General features: G+C 46.7%; 1 protein-coding gene across 1 annotated transcript in view; it reads right to left on the bottom strand.

Moving 5' to 3' along the window:
- Positions 1-7,455: 7,455 nt before the first annotated feature.
- The window catches only part of sgip1a (SH3GL interacting endocytic adaptor 1a), a 13,796-nt gene continuing 726 nt past the window's right edge, over positions 7,456-20,525 (bottom strand). Inside the window, 20 exon segments of the mRNA XM_067230231.1 lie at positions 7,456-8,057; positions 8,590-8,754; positions 9,076-9,140; positions 9,596-9,798; positions 9,909-10,050; positions 10,547-10,702; positions 10,838-10,949; positions 12,336-12,395; positions 16,511-16,653; positions 16,760-16,770; positions 17,227-17,289; positions 17,291-17,358; positions 17,862-18,098; positions 18,101-18,449; positions 18,451-18,522; positions 18,524-18,639; positions 18,949-19,023; positions 19,464-19,547; positions 20,404-20,445; positions 20,448-20,485. Of these exon segments, the coding sequence (XP_067086332.1) occupies positions 8,035-8,057; positions 8,590-8,754; positions 9,076-9,140; positions 9,596-9,798; positions 9,909-10,050; positions 10,547-10,702; positions 10,838-10,949; positions 12,336-12,395; positions 16,511-16,653; positions 16,760-16,770; positions 17,227-17,289; positions 17,291-17,358; positions 17,862-18,098; positions 18,101-18,449; positions 18,451-18,522; positions 18,524-18,639; positions 18,949-19,023; positions 19,464-19,547; positions 20,404-20,445; positions 20,448-20,485 (2,224 nt within the window). The 3' untranslated portion in view covers positions 7,456-8,034.

Genomic DNA, 20,525 nt, shown 5'->3' on the forward strand with positions numbered 1-20,525 from the left:
TCATCAAGAACACACATACTAACCCCTTTAGTAATTTCATCCAAAACACACATACTAACCCCTTTGCTAATTTCCTCTTTGGTAATTCCATCCCAAACACACATGCTAACCCCTTTTCTAATGTCATCAAAAACACACATACTAACCCCTTTGCTAATTTCATAAAAAACACACATGCTAACCCCTTTGCTAATTTCATAAAAAACACACATGCTAACCCCTTTGCTAATTTCATAAAAAACACACATACTAACCCCTTTGATAATTTCTTCCAAAACACACATGCTAACCCCTTTGGTAATTTCATCCAAAACACACATGCTAACCCCTTAGGTAATTTCATCAAGAACATACATACTAACCCCTTAGCTAATTTCATAAAAAACACACATACTAACCCCTTTGATAATTTCTTCCAAAACACACATGCTAACCCCTTTGGTAATTTCATCCAAAACACACATGCTAACCCCTTTGCTAATTTCATAAAAAACACACATACTAACCCCTTTGATAATTTCTTCCAAAACACACATGCTAACCCCTTTGGTAATTTCATCCAAAACACACATGCTAACCCCTTAGGTAATTTCATCAAGAACATACATACTAACCCCTTAGCTAATTTCCTATATTGTAATTTCATCAAAAACATACATACTAACCCCTTTGGTAATTTCATCCCAAACACACATGCTAACCCCTTTTCTAATTTCATCAAAAACACACATACAGACCCCTTTGCAAATTTCATCAAAAACACACATACTAACCCCTTAGGTAATTTCATCAAGAAAACACATACTAACCCCTTTAGTAATTTCATCCAAAGCACACATATTAACCCCTTTGCAAATTTAATCAAAAACACACATACTAACCCCTTTGCTAATTTCATCCAAAACACACATGCTAACCCCTTAGGTAATTTCATCAAGAACACACATACTAACCCCTTCGCTAATTTCCTATATTGTAATTTCATCAAAAACATACATACTAACCCCTTTGGTAATTTCATCCAAAGCACACATACTAACCCCTTTGCACATTTAATCAAAAACACACTTACTAACCCCTTTGGTAATTTCATCCAAAACACACATGCTAACCCCTTTGGTAATTTCATCAAGAACACACATACTAACCCCTTTGGTAATTTCATCCATAACACACATATTAACCCCTTTGGTAATTTCATCCAAAACACACATACTAACCCCTTTGCTAATTTCCTCTTTGGTAATTACATCCAAAACACACATGCTAACCCCTTTTCTAATTCCATCAAAAACACACATACAGACCCCTTTGCAAATTTCATCAAAAACACACATACTAACCCCTTAGGTAATTTCATCAAGAACACACATACTAACCCCTTTAGTAATTTCATCCAAAACACACATACTAACCCCTTTGCTAATTTCCTCTTTGGTAATTTCATCCAAAACACACATGCTAACCCCTTTTCTAATTTCATCAAAAACACACATACTGACCCCTTTGGTAATTTCATCCAAAACAGACATATTAACCCCTTTGCTAATTTCCTCTTTGCTAATTTCATCCCAAACACACATGCTAACCCCTTTTCTAATGTCATCAAAAACACACATACAGACCCCTTTGGTAATTTCATTCAAAACACACATGCTAACCCCTTTGCTAATTTCATAAAAAAACACACATGCTAACCCCTTTGCTAATTTCATAAAAAAACACACGCTAACCCCTTAGGTAATTTCATCAAGAACATACATACTAACCCCTTAGCTAATTTCCTATATTGTAATTTCATCAAAAACATACATACTAACCCCTTTGGTAATTTCATCAAGAACACACATACTAACCCCTTTGCTAATTTCATCCAAAACACACATGCTAACCCCTTAGGTAATTTCATCAAGAACACACATACTAACCCCTTAGCTAATTTCCTATATTGTAATTTCATCAAAAACATACATACTAACCCCTTTGGTAATTTCATCCAAAGCACACATACTAACCCCTTTGCACATTTAATCAAAAACACACATACTAACCCCTTTGGTAATTTCATCCAAAACACACATGCTAACCCCTTTGGTAATTTCATCAAGAACACACATACTAACCCCTTTGGTAATTTCATCCATAACACACATATTAACCCCTTTGGTAATTTCATCCAAAACACACATACTAACCCCTTTGCTAATTTCCTCTTTGGTAATTTCATCCAAAACACACATGCTAACCCCTTTTCTAATTTCATCAAAAACACACATACTGACCCCTTTGGTAATTTCATCCAAAACAGACATATTAACCCCTTTGCTAATTTCCTCTTTGCTAATTTCATCCCAAACACACATGCTAACCCCTTTTCTAATTTCATCAAAAACACACATACTGACCCCTTTGCTAATTTCCTCTTTGGTAATTTCATCCAAAACACACATGCTAACCCCTTTTCTAATTTCATCAAAAACACACATACTGACCCCTTTGGTAATTTCATCCAAAACAGACATATTAACCCCTTTGCTAATTTCCTCTTTGCTAATTTCATCCCAAACACACATGCTAACCCCTTTTCTAATGTCATCAAAAACACACATACAGACCCCTTTGGTAATTTCATTCAAAACACACATGCTAACCCCTTTGCTAATTTCATAAAAAACACACATGCTAACCCCTTTGCTAATTTCATAAAAAACACACATACTAACCCCTTTGATAATTTCTTCCAAAACACACATGCTAACCCCTTTGGTAATTTCATCCAAAACACACACGCTAACCCCTTAGGTAATTTCATCAAGAACATACATACTAACCCCTTAGCTAATTTCCTATATTGTAATTTCATCAAAAACATACATACTAACCCCTTTGGTAATTTCATCCAAAACACACATGCTAATCCCTTTGGTAATTTCATCAAGAACACACATACTAACCCCTTTGGTAATTTCATCCATAACACACATATTAACCCCTTTGGTAATTTCATCCAAAACACACATACTAACCCCTTTGCTAATTTCCTCTTTGGTAATTTCATCCAAAACACACATGCTAACCCCTTTTCTAATTTCATCAAAAACACACATACAGACCCCTTTGCAAATTTAATTAAAAACACACATACTAACCCCTTTGGTAATTTCATCAAGAACACACATACTAACCCCTTTGCTAATTTCATCCAAAACACACATGCTAACCCCTTAGGTAATTTCATCAAGAACACACATACTAACCCCTTAGCTAATTTCCTATATTGTAATTTCATCAAAAACATACATACTAACCCCTTTGGTAATTTCATCCAAAGCACACATACTAACCCCTTTGCACATTTAATCAAAAACACACATACTAACCCCTTTGGTAATTTCATCCAAAACACACATGCTAACCCCTTTGGTAATTTCATCAAGAACACACATACTAACCCCTTTGGTAATTTCATCCATAACACACATATTAACCCCTTTGGTAATTTCATCCAAAACACACATACTAACCCCTTTGCTAATTTCCTCTTTGGTAATTTCATCCAAAACACACATGCTAACCCCTTTTCTAATTTCATCAAAAACACACATACTGACCCCTTTGGTAATTTCATCCAAAACAGACATATTAACCCCTTTGCTAATTTCCTCTTTGCTAATTTCATCCCAAACACACATGCTAACCCCTTTTCTAATTTCATCAAAAACACACATACTGACCCCTTTGGTAATTTCATCCAAAACACACATGCTAACCCCTTTGCTAATTTCCTCTCTGGTAATTTCATCCAAAACACACATACTAACCCCTTTGCTAATTTCCCCTTTGGTAATTTCATCCAAAACACACATGCTAACCCCTTTTCTAATTTCATCAAAAACATACATACTAACCCCTTTGCTAATTTCCTCTCTGGTAATTTCATCAAAAACACACATACTAACCCCTTTGGTAATTTCATCCAAAACAGACATATTAACCCCTTTGCTAATTTCCTCTTTGGTAATTTCATCCCAAACACACATGCTAACCCCTTTTCTAATTTCATCAAAAACACACATACAGACCCCTTTGGTAATTTCATTCAAAACACACATGCTAACCCCTTTGCTAATTTAATAAAAAACACACATACTAACCCCTTTGGTAATTTCTTCCAAAACACACATGCTAACCCCTTTGGTAATTTCATCCAATACACACATACTAACCCCTTTGCTAATTTCCTCTCTGGTAATTTCATCAAAAACACACATACTTACCCCTTTGGTAATTTCATCCAAAGCACACATATTAACCCCTTTGCTAATTTCATCAAAAACACACATGCTAACCCCTTTGGTAATTTCATCAAGAACACACACACTAACCCCTTTGGTAATTTCATCCAAAACAAACATATTAACCCCTTTGGTAATTTCATCCAAAACACACATGCTAACCCGTTTTCTAATTTCATCAAAAACACACATACTGACCCCTTTGATAATTTCATCCAAAACACACATACTAACCCCTTAGCTAATTTCCTATATTGTAATTTCATCAAAAACATACATACTAACCCCTCTGGTAATTTCATCCAAAGCACACATACTAACCCCTTTGCAAATTTAATCAAAAAACACACATACTAACCCCTTTGGTAATTTCATCCAAAACACACATGCTAACCCCTTTGGTAATTTCATCAAGAACACACATACTAACCCCTTTGCTAATTTCCCCTTTGGTAATTTCATCCAAAGCACACATACTAACCCCTTTGCAAATTTCATCAAAACACACATACTAACCCCTTTGCTAATTTCATACAAAACACACATACTAACCCCTTTGCTAATTTCATACAAAACACACATACTAACCCCTTTGCTAATTTCATCCAAAACACACATACTAACCCCTTTGCTAATTTCCCCTTTGGTAATTTCATCCAAAACACACATACTAACCCCTTTGCTAATTTCCTCTTTGGTAATTTCATCCCAAACACACATGCTAACCCCTTTGCAAATTTCATCAAAAACAGACATACTTACCCCTTTGGTAATTTCTTCCAAAACAAACATACTAACCCCTTTGCTAATTTCCCCTTTGGTAATTTTATCCAAAACACACATACTAACCCCTTTGCTAATTTCCTCTTTGGTAATTTCATCCCAAACACACATGCTAACCCCTTTGCAAATTTCATCAAAAACAGACATACTTACCCCTTTGGTAATTTCTTCCAAAACAAACATACTAACCCCTTTGCTAATTTCCCCTTTGGTAATTTTATCCAAAACACACATACTAACCCCTTTGGTCATTTCATCCAAAACACATGTACTAACCCCTCTACAAACACCTAATGGATGTAGAATAAGTGTACAATAACAAATAAAGAGCAACGTGCATTTAAGTTGTGACAGTGTGTGTAATATTGTGTCATGATGGCTGAAATACAAGTCAACCAATAAGAGAGTCCTCTACACATACACAGTCCAGCTCATCACTTTTATTGGTTTGGAAAGAAGCAAACTAAGATTTCTCAGTTCATCTTAAACATGGTATGTACAAACACAGCTTGCACATGGTTGAGAAAAACGATAGCTATACCTAAAGCAGTCTTAGCACACAAACACACTCTCCTCTCTTCTCTCACGGGAAACATCAGTCCAGAACATACCTGCAGCACTATATGCAGACATACATAATTTTATACGGTAACACTTAACTTGAATTGTCCAGAATTTGTAGTATGAATATTACTGATGTTATTGTGGTAACTCTTTCGATTGATGACATAGGTTTCAAGGAAAGTGTTTCCCACTTATCTTCTACAGAGATACTTCATACCTTTCATCGACTACCTTGAATAGAAAGGTCTACTTCGAGGTTGTAATGTCTGCTCAGTGCAGTGCTCTTGGACACTTGTGTTTCTTTAAGGGTCTATGAAAGGTGCTTGGTAGCACAGATATATTTTCTGCTGACAGTCATGATGCCTACATATAGAGACCTTAACTTATACATCTGACACATTTTTGTTCTTCATGTTAAATATCAGAGCATCCAGGAAGTTATACATCAGCACAGTGTTCTTCACATGAAACAAGATTTATTTTTTGTATTTTTTTTAACGTAATTCTTTTGTCCGTTTAAAAAATATTCAGCTTATTCTTTCTTTGAGGACAGTCTGGACACACATAAAATACAAAAAAAGCATTTTGGTCATCTAACCTCCCTCCAAAACCGCATTCATGTCATCTCACAGAGACCAATATCATATGCAAAATAAAGCCATGGATTTCAAGCACTGGTTTTACAGGGGGCGTGTTCATGCTGTCGATGCAGTATAATATGCATCCAAGGAGTTCAGGAAGGAACACATTGAGTAGGATGAAAACGGGGTGTAAAATTGTCAAAAGCTGACAATCCATGTTATAACTATAGGTGACTAAATAACACTGCTTTCATAAAGCATGACACATCCAGTTATATATCTTCTTTACCCCCAACCCATACATAGCTCAAATCTTCTGTTGCACTTGAGTTAAAAAATTATATCTGAAATAAATTCAAAAAATTATACCTTATACTGTACACCGGTTACCCAACTACACAGATAACAAAAAAAGGAATTCAAATATTTAGACCTTTAAGGATTCTAAAGTGTGATACCATTCAAATTCTATTCATATACAGAATCACATTTTTTTTACAACAAATCATTGTCATCAATAAATAAAAATAGAATGTTGTAATGTACTCTGAAGTCTAGCACTGCTGTCCCAAGAACAGAAAGGCTATTTGACAATACAAGGAAAACACCAAACGCCCTTTAAGATATATATTATCGATTTAAAATGACACTTTGTACAGTTTTTTTTTCATATGGGAAAACATTTTCTTTTAAATATTGCAACCAGGATTTGATTCATCATTGCAGCTGCCAAACAACTCAAGCATCTAAAGAAGTACTAGATATTCTGCTGATTTGATTGAGTGTCCAGTGCACAACCAGAAGAGTGTGATCACTTGAGGGTCTAATTGAACCTTTAAGCTTTGACCCTGTTTTACCAGTTATCAGTTCAAATATGTGCAAGCTGACTTCACAAAGCCAGGAGCATAAAGACACCAATTCCCAGAATCCTGTGCTGCTCTAAACATCCTATCACAAGCGTGCATGCTGCAGCCTGCAAACAATTCATCTCCACATACTGGAAGTGAACTGTATGTCGTGCACGTACGCTGTCTCTCTGGGGTGCCGATGTGTGTGTTTGCGGTCGTACTGTGTGTCTGTGTGTTCGCGGTTGAGAGTTTGGGCAGCTGCAGTGACGGGTAAGAACAAGAGGTCTAAGGGGGGAGGGGGCAGTGGAGGTGGGAGGGGGGGTGGAGGTGGGAGGGGGGGTGGAGGTGGGAGGGGGGGGGGTGGAGGTGGGAGGGGGGGTGGAGGGCACCAGGTGTCCACCTGCAGCAGTACAGATGTTCTGAAACGAGAACGTTATACAAAGACAACACACCCTAAAACGGTCCACGACTCTAAATGCAAGTTATACAATACTGCTGGATCAGGCTGGTCTGACGCGAGGGCTCATACAAGGTTGTGAGGCGTCTGTCTGTAGCGAGGTGTGTCTGTCGTGAGGTTTGTCTGTCGCGAGGTGTGTCTGTAGTGAGGTGTGTCTGTAGCAAGGTGTGTCTGTAGAGAGGTGTGTCTGTAGAGAGGTGTGTCTGTAGCGATGTGTGTCTGTAGAGAGGTGTGTCTGTAGAGAGGTGTGTCTGTAGCGATGTGTGTCTGTAGAGAGGTGTGTCTGTAGTGAGGTGTGTCTGTAGAGAGGTGTGTCTGTAGTGAGGTGTGTCTGTAGAGAGGTGTGTCTGTAGAGAGGTGTGTCTGTAGCGAGGTCTGTCTGTAGCGAGGTGTGTCTGTAGTGAGGTGGTTGGGGTATTGGCTCCACTGTTCTTGTCTATGTCACTCTTGGCCCGATGAGATGATCTTCAGTGTATGTATTCAGTAGTGTTGTTCAGTAGCGTGGGTTAGTTGTCTGCCAAGTATTTTCCTAAGAAAGAGGTAAAATAGGGGAGTCAGGTGGCTGAGTGGTGAGGGAGTCGGACTAGTAATTTGAAGGTTGCCAGTTCGATTCCCGGCCGTGCCAACTGACGTTGTGTCCTTGGGGAAGGCACTTCACCCTACTTGCCTCGGGGGGAATGTCCCTGTACTTACTGTAAGTCGCTCTGGATAAGAGCGTCTGCTAAATGACTAAATGTAAAATAAGGTGGTTATATTCAGTACTTTATTTCAGTGGTGTTTTAGTTTGTGTGAGTATTGTTTTAAGTGAATACAGAGCAATCTTCAGTGCAATCATAACTGACAACACAGGAATACATTCAACGCCTACGAACGGTAACCTTCAGACTAGCTTTGTGGACTCCTTGGTAGGGGCGTAGGTTTCTTTACACGCTTCATTGCAAACCGGTCCCCTCCAGCTTTTCCACAAAACAAAATCACACGTCTGCCTCAGTTATTTACAAAACAAACCCTCCCCCGCCCGTATGAGAAAACAAAGCCAGTCCCCTACTTCCTGGACTCACCTGCAGCGAACCTCTTCTTGATGAGAGAGAAGCGGTACCCTGGGCCGGCCAGCTCGATGTCGCAGCCTGAGAGGGTGCAGCCCTCGCTGGTGAACTGCACGGCCAGGGGAGAGGGCTTGCTAGGACCCTCTGACAGCTGGAAACGGGCCAACAAGGAGCCCACGCCTGGAGGAAGGACGTTCAACGTCAATACACACACACACGTTCACGCAGAACGCTGTGGAACAGTAGGTGTTGCCAGTATTTTGTTGTACATTTTCTACATTTTATCTTGTTTATTATGTTTACTGTATGCACCTGCCCACCAAAGTAAATTCCTGGTTTGTGACCACTTACTTGGCGATTAAACACTATTCTGATTCTGATGTTGAGTGTTCTCTTGTTATTGTGATTGTAATACCCTCTTCTGACAGCAGGTGGTGACAGTGACACACTGGGGTCTTTTATTATTAGTGACATAATGCTTGTGTCTTGTGTTTGCTTTACCTCCATTTTCGGATTTCTGGGAAATATCCGGAATCTTCCACAGGATCCTATGCTGTTCAGCATTCCTAGAACAACAAAATCGAAATGAACCCCTCGACTCTTTGTCGCCACAAACAAGCATCTCATTCAGACGAGAGAGAGAGAGAGAGAGCTTCAAAGAGAAACAGAAGAGACCCAGACAGGAGAGAGAGAGAGAGACAGAGAGAGACAGAGAGACAGAGAGAGAGAGAGACAGAGAGAGAGAGAGAGAGAGAGAGAGAGAGACAGAGAGAGAGACAGAGAGAGGGAGAGAGAGAGAGAGACAGAGAGAGAGAGAGAGAGAGAGAGAGAGAGAGAGAGAGGGAGAGACAGAGAGAGAGAGAGAGAGAGAGAGACAGAGAGAGAGAGAGAGAGAGAGAGAGAAAGAGACAGAGAGAGAGACAGAGAGAGGGAGGGAGAGAGAGAGACAGAGAGAGAGAGAGAGAGGGGGAGAGACAGAGAGAGAGAGAGAGACAGAGAGGGGCGTGGAGGCGTGTCTCACCAGGCGGCGGGGGGGAGCACCGCCTGTAGCTTGGACACGCCTCCGTCCACCGGGATCAGGAACTGGACGTTATTCAGGGCCGTGGGCGTCGTCATGGCGTCGCCGTTGTATTTGTAGTCGACCCTCAGGTCCGTGCTGGCGGCCTCACACCTCCAGCTCACCGCCAGGTTCAGGGGGGTCGACTGGAGGCCCTGCGACGAGACCTGACACACACACACACACAAAACAAATGAATCAACGATGGAACATAGGCCGAACACAACACCAATCTTGACCACTCGCCGGTACTTGAGCGTCCGTGCGGCGAGCCCACCTGGTACTTGAGCATGTCCACGTTGTAGTAAGTGGCCTGGGGCTTCTGGTCGGCCACCTTCTTCAGGTGGCTCATCAGGTTTGGCATGTTCACCCAGAAGTCCTTGGAGTCGGAGCCAGCCTTGGGCTGTGCGGTGGCGTCACTGGAAGAGTGAGGAGGGGGGAGGGAGTGTGAGGAGGGGGTTACGGGGGGGTGAGGTGTGTGTGAGGTGGGGATTAAGACCATGTCTGTGGCGGGCGGTATGGGAGATTTACATTTAGTCATTTAGCAGACGCTCTTATCCAGAGCGACTTACAGTAAGTACAGGGACATTCTCCCCGAGGCAAGTAGGGTGAAGTGCCTTGCCCAAGGACACAACGTCATTTAGCACATCCAAGAACCAAACCGTCAACCTTCTGATTAGTAGCCCGATTCCCTAACCGCTCAGCCACTTGACTCCCAGATTAGCTACACACAGTACGGATGAGTGTGTTACTAGCATGTGTTCCCGGAGTGTGTGAGACTGGTGTTACATGTATGTCTGTGTTGGTTGTTCCAGTCACAGAACAGGCAGAGGTGCACATATGACCGTGTGCTAGGTGTGTGTGTGTGTGAGAGGGTGTTCCAGGTGTGTGTGAGGGTGTTAGAGGGCTGTTTACCAGCACAGCAGCTGGGGGTTAGGTAGTACATGCTCCAGGCGGCTGTAGTTGGTTATGCTGAAGGTGAGCACAGCAGGGGTGGGGTTATTGGAGAAGTGCCGTGTGATCCCCGCCGGAAACGACAGCACCATCTCTCCTGTGACCTTCACCACACACCTGGGGACACACAGCCAGGTGGGAGGGTGAGGTGACAGGGGTGACAGGGGCTTGCAGAAAGAGGGATAGAAAAAGAATGCATCTTGAACAAACCAAAAAAATTGTACATGTGTGTGTGTGTGTGTGTGAACGTACTTGTTGGGGTCTGCTCCTTTGAAGAAGGCGTTGACCGTCTCTGTGAAGGCAGCCGCCACAGGGAGGGTGTCCTGGGCCCCCATGGTGAGGGGGCTGGGGCCCCTGGAACAGCCTGGCCAGGACACACACACACGTACACACACTCTCAGTCCCGGAGACAGGGCAGGGAGAAAGTCTTGTTCGCTTGAGAAGACGTGGTCTTAGAGACACTCATCCCTGTCCCTCTCATGGTACAGGAGCTATGTTAATAACACACTCTCTCAGCAGTGAGGATAGTGATGTTACAAACACTATCCTTAGTTGAACGGTCCACTTTTACTTTTTTAGACACTATAAGCACATGTGGGAATGATGAAATAAAGAGTTTGATGACAGGAGAAGCAGAGAAGTGAGACAGATGATAGATACGGGGAGAGAAATGGCCCACACAAACATTACAGGAAGAAGGAGAGATGTACATGATTGTACATGTGAGCAGATCTTCCTGAGGAGGAGTGAATGAGCCACAGAAGAGCTGCTGCAGCGTGAAGCCCTCAGACCCACAGGAGACCTCTACTGTGGGACATCCAGACGTCAAGTTTCTACACTTTCAGACGGATGATTTACGATGTTCAAAATGCAGTAAAGCAGGAAGATGAGAAACAAGTCTGTTTTTTGAAGACAGAGAGAGAGAGAAGGAGAGAGAGAGAGAGAGAGAGATAGAGAGAGAGAGAGAGAAAGAGAGAGAGAGAGAGAAAGAGAGAAAGAGAGAAGGACAGAGAGAGAGAAGGAGAGAGAGAGAAAGACAGAGAGAGAGAAGGAGAGAGAGAGAGAAGGAGAGAGAGAGAGAGAGAGAGAGAGAGAGAGAGAGAGAGAGAGAGAGAGAGAGCATGCATATTCCTGACATGCTGATTCATAACAAAGCCCAAATTATTTTCTCACAAGATCAGAGAGCCGGAGTTAAGAGCGAGCGAGATCCAAGACTCAAAGCCGAAGAGCACATCCAGAAACATCCAAAAACAGGCGGGAAAAACAAACACACCAAACGGGTGAAGAAAAGAAACGTCCGAAACCGACATGGACCTGAGTGAAGATGAGTGAAGAAGGCCGGCCCGCGGGGAGGGGGCAGGGGAGAGGGCAGGGGAGAGGGCAGGGGAGAGGGCAGGGGAGAGGGCAGGGGAGAGGGCAGGGGAGAGGGCAGGGGAGAGGGCAGGCGGCCGAACGCTCGTGAAATGAGAACGAAAGATGAGAAAGAAAAGAGGTGCGGGGGGAGGGGGGGAGAGGGGGGGGGAGAGGGGAGAAGGAGTTTGCATGTGTGTGTGGGGGGGAGAGGGGATGGGATGGGTGGGAGGGCACTCAGGAGTTAGAATGAGGTGCCTGGACGATTGGGGGAGGGGGGGGGGGGAGGTGTTAGAGAGGACAAGGAAGGGAGAAGGGGGAGGAAGGGGGAGGTTAGCTTGCACCGATGAGCCCCAGGAGGGTGTGCGCTACAGGAAGGCTGTGTGCACACCCAACTTACCTTCAAAGGTTAAATAAAACTTCCCTCTGTCAAACCATACGAGGGAGGGCTGGTCATTCTCTGTGTGGGGAGGAGGAGGAGGAGGAGGGAGAGTGGGTGAGGAGGGTGAGGGGGGGGGGGGGAGGTAGGGGAGAGAGAAGGACAGTAGCGTGAGTCACAGTCCATCACACATCACAGCGTGAGGGGGACGGGTGCAGGGGGGCGGGTGCAGGGGGGTGCGTGGCCACCAAACACCAGATGGGACAGGTGTGTGTGTCGGGGCACACGTGGGTGTGTGTGAAGGGGCCGGGGAGACAGGGGGGGCTGGGGGGGAGGTGAGGGGTGGGGGTAGGTGAGCTACTCCAGAAGAACGTGAGAAGGCTGGGGGTGTGGGGGTTTGTGAGGGCTGGGGGTGTAGGGGGCTGGGGGTGTGGGGGGCTGGGGGTGTAGGGGGCTGGGGGTGTAGGGGGCTGGGGGTGTGGGGGGCTGGGGGTGTGGGGGGCTGGGGGTGTGGGGGGCTGGGGGTGTGGGGGGTTGGGGGTGTGGGGGGCTGGGGGTGTGGGGGGCTGGGGGTGTGGGGGCTGGGGGTGTGGGGGAGAGGAGACAAGCTAGATGCTCTGGAGGGGCTGAGAGGAGCCGCATCATCGTCCATCCTCATCCCCAGACGGGGAGGACTGGCAGTCACACACATTTTGTGTTTCGCAAAGTTTGCTGCTTCAGATGTTGTGGTGTTGCTTCACATTGTTTCTTTGATTATCGTGCAGAGCGATCAGATGCATTTCAGATGAGCCTTTAAAACTTGTGAAACGTATGAAAGGCTCAGCATTGTTTTCCAGTTCACCACAGAAACGTGAAAAAAAGAAGCAGCAAAAAACCGAAGCAGCAAACTCACTGCCAATACTTTCAGCCGTGACTTTACACGCCGCAAATATATCCACGAGGGACAGCTTGTCCTTTATTCCCTTCTCTCCAGTCAATGCTGTTCACATTTACAATTCTTTGCGAACTCTATTCTCAACCGTCACGCATCTGTTATGAAACAGGTGGAGACAAGCTGTTATTCCTGATCACAACCAGCAGGGGGCAGCAGTCATGTTGGTGATTGGTGGGTTGGAAGTTTTTTTTAATGTCGCCCTCTGTATAGGTGAAGGACCAGGGGGGAGGGGTAGAGGCGTTGGAGAGGAGAAGGGGGAGGAGGGGAGGAGGGGTTGGAGAGGAGAGGGGGGAGGAGGGGAGGAGGGGTTGGAGAGGAGAGGGGGGAGGGGAACAGGTGCGCTGAAGAGTGAGTGTGGGTGGATGGGGGGTGTCAGGGTTTTGAAGTGAAGAGGAATGTTTCAATGGATGGTGCAAGAGTGGTTAGGGAGAGGGGTCAGGGGTCGAGTGAGGGGCAAGGGGTAGGAGGACGACACTGGAGGGTTTCATCGTTTGAGAGGGGCGAGGGGGGGGGGTGAGGGGCGAGGGGCGAGGGGGGGGGGGGTGAGGGGCGAGGGGGGGGGGGTGAGGGGTGAGGGGGGGGAGGGTGAGGAGAAGGGGGGGGGAGGGTGAGGAGAAGGGTGGCGTGGCGTGAATATCAAACAGCTGGGGGAGTGCCGCTCTGGAGGAGGACCTGACTCTCCTGCCAGACTTCAAAAGACACTGCTCTCTGTGTGAGGCAGTGTGTGTGAGGGTGTGTGTGTGTGAGGGTGTGTTTGTGTGAGGGTGTGTGTGTGTGTGTGTGAGGGTGTGTGTGTGTGGATCTGGACCTCAAGAGCCCACAGATGGGAGGGTAAGATGCACTTTGGCACAAGCGGATCACTCACACAAACAGCTGTAGCTTCCGCTACAATTACTCAACTGTTTGGGAGCAAATCCATACAAACACACCTAACACACACACACACACACACATTTACATTTACATTTAGTCATTTAGCAGACGCTCTTATCCAGAGCGACTTACAGTAAGTACAGGGACATTCCCCCGAGGCAAGTAGGGTGAAGTGCCTTGCCCAAGGACACAACGTCAGTTGGCTTGACCGGGAATCGAACTGGCAACCTTCGGATTACTAGCCCGATTCCCTTACCGCTCAGCCACCTGACTCACCTAACACACACACCAAACCAGAGTTTTCTGACTAGTCAGAAAAACAAGATTTGTGGGGGACTTGGTAGGACTGCAACATATGCACAGTCAAATATATATATATATATATATATATATATATATATATATATATATATATATATAGTAGTATTTTTTTTTATAAATGCTGTTTTGCAAAATGAGAATGGATGTTCACCATGGCTTTTTAGTAAAAAAAAAAAAAAAGAAAAAAGTTATGCTCTTTGTTTGATATCTAAATTTTGACACATCTAAATTCTTTGGTCTCCTTGATCAAAACGTATACTTTACAGTCCAAAATGAACAGGGATCGTTTGATGAGGATGAACTACAAATCCCAGGTCGACATAAACAAATGAAAGTCCCACAGAGATAATGTCATGTCTCCATCTGCTCACTGTAAAAGCCACCGTGACGTTACCGGGGGCAACAGGCGAAGCACGCATGACCATCATGAATGACCTGCTCCCTTCACAGCCAAACACACCCTGGGTAACAGGCATTCACATACAGGCTCCGAAGGCTCACATGGAATCTGGAACATTCCCCCAAAAAGCCCTGGGCTTTGTACGGTCTGTACTGTACCTGACAGTGAGTCAAAGTGTCTCTCAAATGTAGGCAGTCTGTCTACATAAGCATCATCCTCTGACATCAAAACAAGCAGCCGACAGGAAATAAAGCAAAAACAAAATAGAAACAATAAAAAAAAATGGGAATCGAAACCAGGTGTGAATAAATCATGAACCAGATGAGAAATGAACGGTAATAAAAAAAAAAAAAAATACACAATTTCACATTTCTGAAAACACCAACGTAAAGGGAGACAGTGATCACTGGATGTCAAACTCAAGATAAAGCACAAAGCAAACGCCCTGTGGGCAGGCAGGAGGGTATGGCGTGAAATTAGTGCCAGGAGAGCGAGCTCTGTAAAAACGATTTGTAACTTGCAAAAAAGATGTGTCTCTGTAGAAAATGATTCGTGTACTTGCAAAAAAAGTTTTGTGTCTCCGTAGAAGAAGGCAAGATTTGTGTACTTGCAAAAAAGATTTGTAACTTGCAAAAAAGATTTGTGTACTTGTAAAAAAAGGTTTTGTGTCTCCGTAGAAGAAAAAGATTTGTGTACTTGTAAAAAAAAGTTTTGTGTCTCCGTAGAAGAAAATGATTCGTGTACTTGTAAAAAAAAGTTTTGTGTCTCCGTAGAAGAAAAAGATTTGTGTACTTGTAAAAAAGGTTTTGTGTCTCCGTAGAAGAAAAAGATTCGTGTACTTGTAAAAAAAAGTTTTGTGTCTCCGTAGAAGAAGGCGGGAACAATGCTCCCAAAACCATCTAAGCCAATCAAATATAGCCATTTCTGTGTCTAGTATCATTGGAGATTTTCGTCTGTCTATCACACAAAGAACGTCAGCGAATAAGAACAAAACTAGAATGCTGATGATTTCAATGGCGAGTCATTTGGTAAGTAGTTCAAAATATCCATTTACATTTAGTCATTTAGCAAAAGCTCCAGAACGCAGTACTAAGTGGGATTAGAATAGAAAATATTTAATTCTATTCTAATCCCACTTAGTACTGCTAGTTTATGTACCCTTAGTATAGATAGTCCACATATTTGATACTAGACACAGAAATGGCTATATTTGATTGGCTTAGATGGTTTTGGGAGCATTGTTCCCGCCTTCTTCTACGGAGACACAAAACTTTTTTTTACAAGTACACAAATCTTTTTCTTCTACGGAGACACAAAACTTTTTTTACAAGTACACAAATCATTTTCTTCTACGGAGACACAAAACTTTTTTTACAAGTACACAAATCTTTTTCTTCTACGGAGACACAAAACTTTTTTTTACAAGTACACAAATCTTTTTTGCAAGTTATAAATCTTTTATGCAAGTACACAAATCTTGCCTTCTTCTACGGAGACACAAAACTTTTTTTTTGCAAGTACACAAATCATTTTCTACAGAGACACAAATCTTTTTTGCAAGTTACAAATTGTTTTTACAGAGCTCGCTCTCCTGGCACTAATTTCACGCCATAGGAGGGATGGCAGCGGGGGCACAGCAGCTGTGCTGATGGAGGATGGCACACACACCTGACACAGACACCAAGAGCTCTTTACCGACGGTGGGCGTGGTGGCGGCGCTCAGGGAGTTGGTGGAGGAGACGGAGGAGGTGCTCTCTGCCCTTGCCAGGGGGGCCACGGGAGGGGGGCTGGCCGAGTGGACCGGGGGGCTGGCCGAGTGGACCGGGGGGCTGGCCGAGTGGACCGGGGGGCTGGCCGAGTGGACCGGGGGGCTGGCCGAGTGGACCCGGGGGGCTGGCCGAGTGGACCGGGGGGCTGAAGGGACGACTCTGGAGGGAGGCAGGGGGAGAGGGAGGGGAGGGGAAGAGAGTGAAGGGGGAGAGAGAAAGAAGGGGAGGGGGAGAGAGAGAGAGAAGGGGAGGGGGAGAGAGAGAGAGAGAGAGAGAGAGAGAGAGAAGGGGAGGGGGAGAGAGAGAGAGAGAGAGAGGGAGAGAGAGATAGAAGGGGAGGGGGAGAGAGAGAGAAGGGGAAGGGGAGAGAGAGAAGGGGAGGGGGAGAGAGAGAGAGAGAGAGAGGGAGAGAGAGATAGAAGGGGAGGGGGAGAGAGAGACGAAGGGGAAGGGGAGAGAGAGAGAAGGGGAGGGGGAGAGAGAGAGAAGGGGAAGGGGAGAGAGAGAGCGTTCCGAGTTAGATCCTCTAATGCTGGTGAATGTAAACAACGACCAGCAAACAAACCTTCAGTGATCACGTGACCTCTGCTGTGCTGGAGAGCTCAGGAGACTCACCACATCCCCCACACTGGGCTTCCCCGGAGGCAGCTTGGGTCTGGAGGCCGGGCGGGGCGGGGGGAGGGGGTGGGGTGGGGCCGCTGGCGGGGGCCGACGAAGGGGTGGATGGCCGGGCGGGGGAGGAGGAGCCTGGGGGGGGGAGGGGCGGGGGCGGAGACAGAACATCATCAGGACGACTCGTCAACTGTCAACGCTGTTCATCAATCGACCCGCCCGCTGTCATCTAGTCCAGCATTTCTATCTTATTATTAAGAACATCGTATTTAACAGCCACATCCTCAGCTATAACGGTCCCACCCATAACTGTAAACAAACTTCTCCCCTCGAATACGAAGACCGCTGTCGTTTCCGATGAGCTCTGAGAGGCCCACTCTAAAAGAACACTGTGATCTCAGCTATCTGTTTACTTTACAGGAGAGTTTTCCCACACGCTGGGCAACGGACCCTGTCTAGGCTGCAGGCTCCGCTGCGGCCCCATGTTTGACCAAGCTAACCCCCGTCTAAACGGATCACTCCGCCAGGACAAAGCGTAGTGTATAGGTGTGGGCCGTTTGACCCCTCCACAGCTGTGTCTGTTGAGTGTCAGCGGAGCTCTGCTTCCCATGGAGGGGGTGTCAGATGGGGGTACTCACCGCTGGTCGTGCCCCCAACCACGGGGCCAGCCCCAACCCCAGGGCCAGCCCCAGGGCCAGCCCCAGCCACGGGCCCTGGCGAGGACACCACAGCCCGGTACGTAGGGGGCGGAGGCGGGGGAGGAGTGCCCCGGGTCGCCTGGCCGGAGGCGTCTTTGGGCGAGGCGGTGGTTTCACTGAGGTCCTCCTTCACAGGGACGTCTTCGGGGGTGTTGGGTTCCTCCTGGGGGAGGACCAGGGCGGGGGGAGGGCGGGTTGGGCAGGGGCGCTGGAGGGAGAGTCCGAGGCTGGTTTAAGAGCCGGGGGGGCGGCGGGGGGTGGGCTGGGGTGAGGCGCTGGGCTGCTGGGGGGAGAGGCAGTGGCCTCTGGTGCTGAAGGGAGGGGCGCTGGGTCCTCGGTGGGGGGCGGCGCCGTGGGGGGCGGCGGGTGGGGGAGGGATGGGCGAGGGGGGTGACCTCTGTCGGAGGAGGGGAGGGCGGCGCCGCGGGGGCGTGTCCACCAGGGGGGCTGGGAGGCTGGGAGAGGGGGGGCGGGGTGCTCCTGGGGCAGCGGGGGAGTCGGGAGGGGAGGGGCAGGGTCATCTGGAGGATGCGGGGGACGAGGGGGGGCTCGGGGTGGGGTCGCTGGGCGGAGGCGGCGGTCTGTTGGGGGACTCGTCGCTTGAAGCACACCCACTTCTCCCCGGGGTCGTCCCCAGGACCCGGGGGCTCCGCGGGGCCGAAGATGGAGTCCAGGTCCGCGATGGAGGGCTTCCTTCCTGACGCCTCACCTGCCACGTCTAACACACACCAACAGGAGACACACCATCAACACACTGAACCCACCCTGGGGAGAACTGAGATGAGATGATGACACAGTGCGAGAGAGAGACAGAGAGAGAGAGCGAGAGAGAGAGAGAGAGAGAGAGAGAGAGAGAGAGAGAGAGAGAGAGAATGAGTGAGTGATTCAGGACAGTCGTTAGAACGAGAGGGGCTGAGGTCCAGAGGGGAGGGAGGCAGAGGGGAGGAGCGAGAGATGAGGGGGAGGGGGCAGGGAGGCAGAGGGAGGAGCGAGAGATGAGGGGGGGGGGGAGGGGTCTCTTACCGGCGCTGGCGTCTGTGGAGGGGGGGGCCAGATGGAGGGGGGGAGGTCGGGACATTCTTGGGCGGAAGCGGAGGCGGAGCTGCAATGACAGCAGCGCGGCCGTGAGCAGCCAGGACAACTGTAGAGGGCGCCCCCTGGAGGGCTCCAGGGGGAGGTGCGAGCGATGGAGGAGATGGAGGACAGAGAACACACAGACCATGCCGGATGCAGGGGAGAGAGGAGAAGGAGGAGGAGGAGGAGGAGGAGGAGGAGGAGGAGGAGAGCGTCTCCAGCACGTCTCCAGGGTTCCAATGACATGTGTGGGTTAGTGGTGCGCTGTGGAGGAAGAGAGCGGCGATGCACACACTCACTCACAGGCACCCTGGCTCCACCTTTTGCTAGTTCTCTCGTGAACGGTGGTGGTGGGGGGGGGGTGGTTCATGATGATTCCGTGCAGTCATTCAAGGGGGATTAGAGGAGGTGAGGGGGGGGGGGGGAATATAGTGGAGCAGGAAGTGAAAACGCAAGCTGGAAACTTACTTCCTGTGGGGAAGGGTCTTGTGACAGAGTCAGGGCTGGCTCCAGAGAGAGGAGCGCCCCACATGTCAGTCTCAGACATGAGCACTAGGTCGAAGATGGAAACATGGAAGGGATGTTAGTGTGTATCCAGTACACACACCCCGTAGAGACACCTGGAGCTAACTGTATTAGCCACAGTCAAACTCAACATGGTTTCTTTGTCCTATTATGCATTATTATTATTTAATATTCCCATTATAGGCACTACCATAAGTAATATAATACATGTATTTTTCATTTATATTTAGTCATATTCCTATTCATAGGAATGTGTTATTTTGCTTCTACTCTCTTAGTATCTTTTGATTAAATATTTTTTTTTTAGCTTTGCCTCAACCGGCGATTACAGAAGCTGTGGAGCTGAATCTGTCAGGACAGAGAGAGACGGAGAGCGAGAGAGAGAGAGAGACAGAGAGAGAGAGAGAGAGAGAGAGAGAGAGAGAGAGAGAGAGAGAGAGAGAGAGAGAGAGAGAGACACACGAGAGGGCCGGAGGTCACACACACAACATATACCAACAGGCTAACGCCTCAGAAGGGTTAGTTCAGGAGGTTGTGTTGGAGGTGCCGTGGTGGTGAGTCTTAAGACACAGGGGAGGGAGCTGCAGAAGGCCAGTGGTGTCAGACTGGGTGACAGCTAGCAGGCAGACTTGTGTACTTTATGTTTTCTGCTGCAGTGTACCACAGGTACAGGCTTGACTAGCAGTATCGAGGACAAGAGCTTTTCCAAGAATCTCATTACAGCCACAGAGTTGAGCAGGAAAAACCAGCTTCAGATAGATAGACATTAATCCCAACCCTACGCCCACACACTGCAAACACACATATACACAAAGACATTCCTACAACTCACACTCCCCCCAACACACACGCACACACACACTCACACTCATGCCATTCTTACCTTCAGTTTTCTGTTCCCCAAAGGCTGTCTCTAATGGAGGCCAAATAAGGCTGTTGCATCTTCTGGTTCAGGGGTGTTCTTGCTGCAGGGGGGAGAGCAGGGTATTAGATGGGGGGGGTGTA

Source organism: Osmerus mordax, chromosome 27, assembly GCF_038355195.1.
Source record: "Osmerus mordax isolate fOsmMor3 chromosome 27, fOsmMor3.pri, whole genome shotgun sequence".
Lineage (NCBI taxonomy): Eukaryota > Metazoa > Chordata > Actinopteri > Osmeriformes > Osmeridae > Osmerus > Osmerus mordax.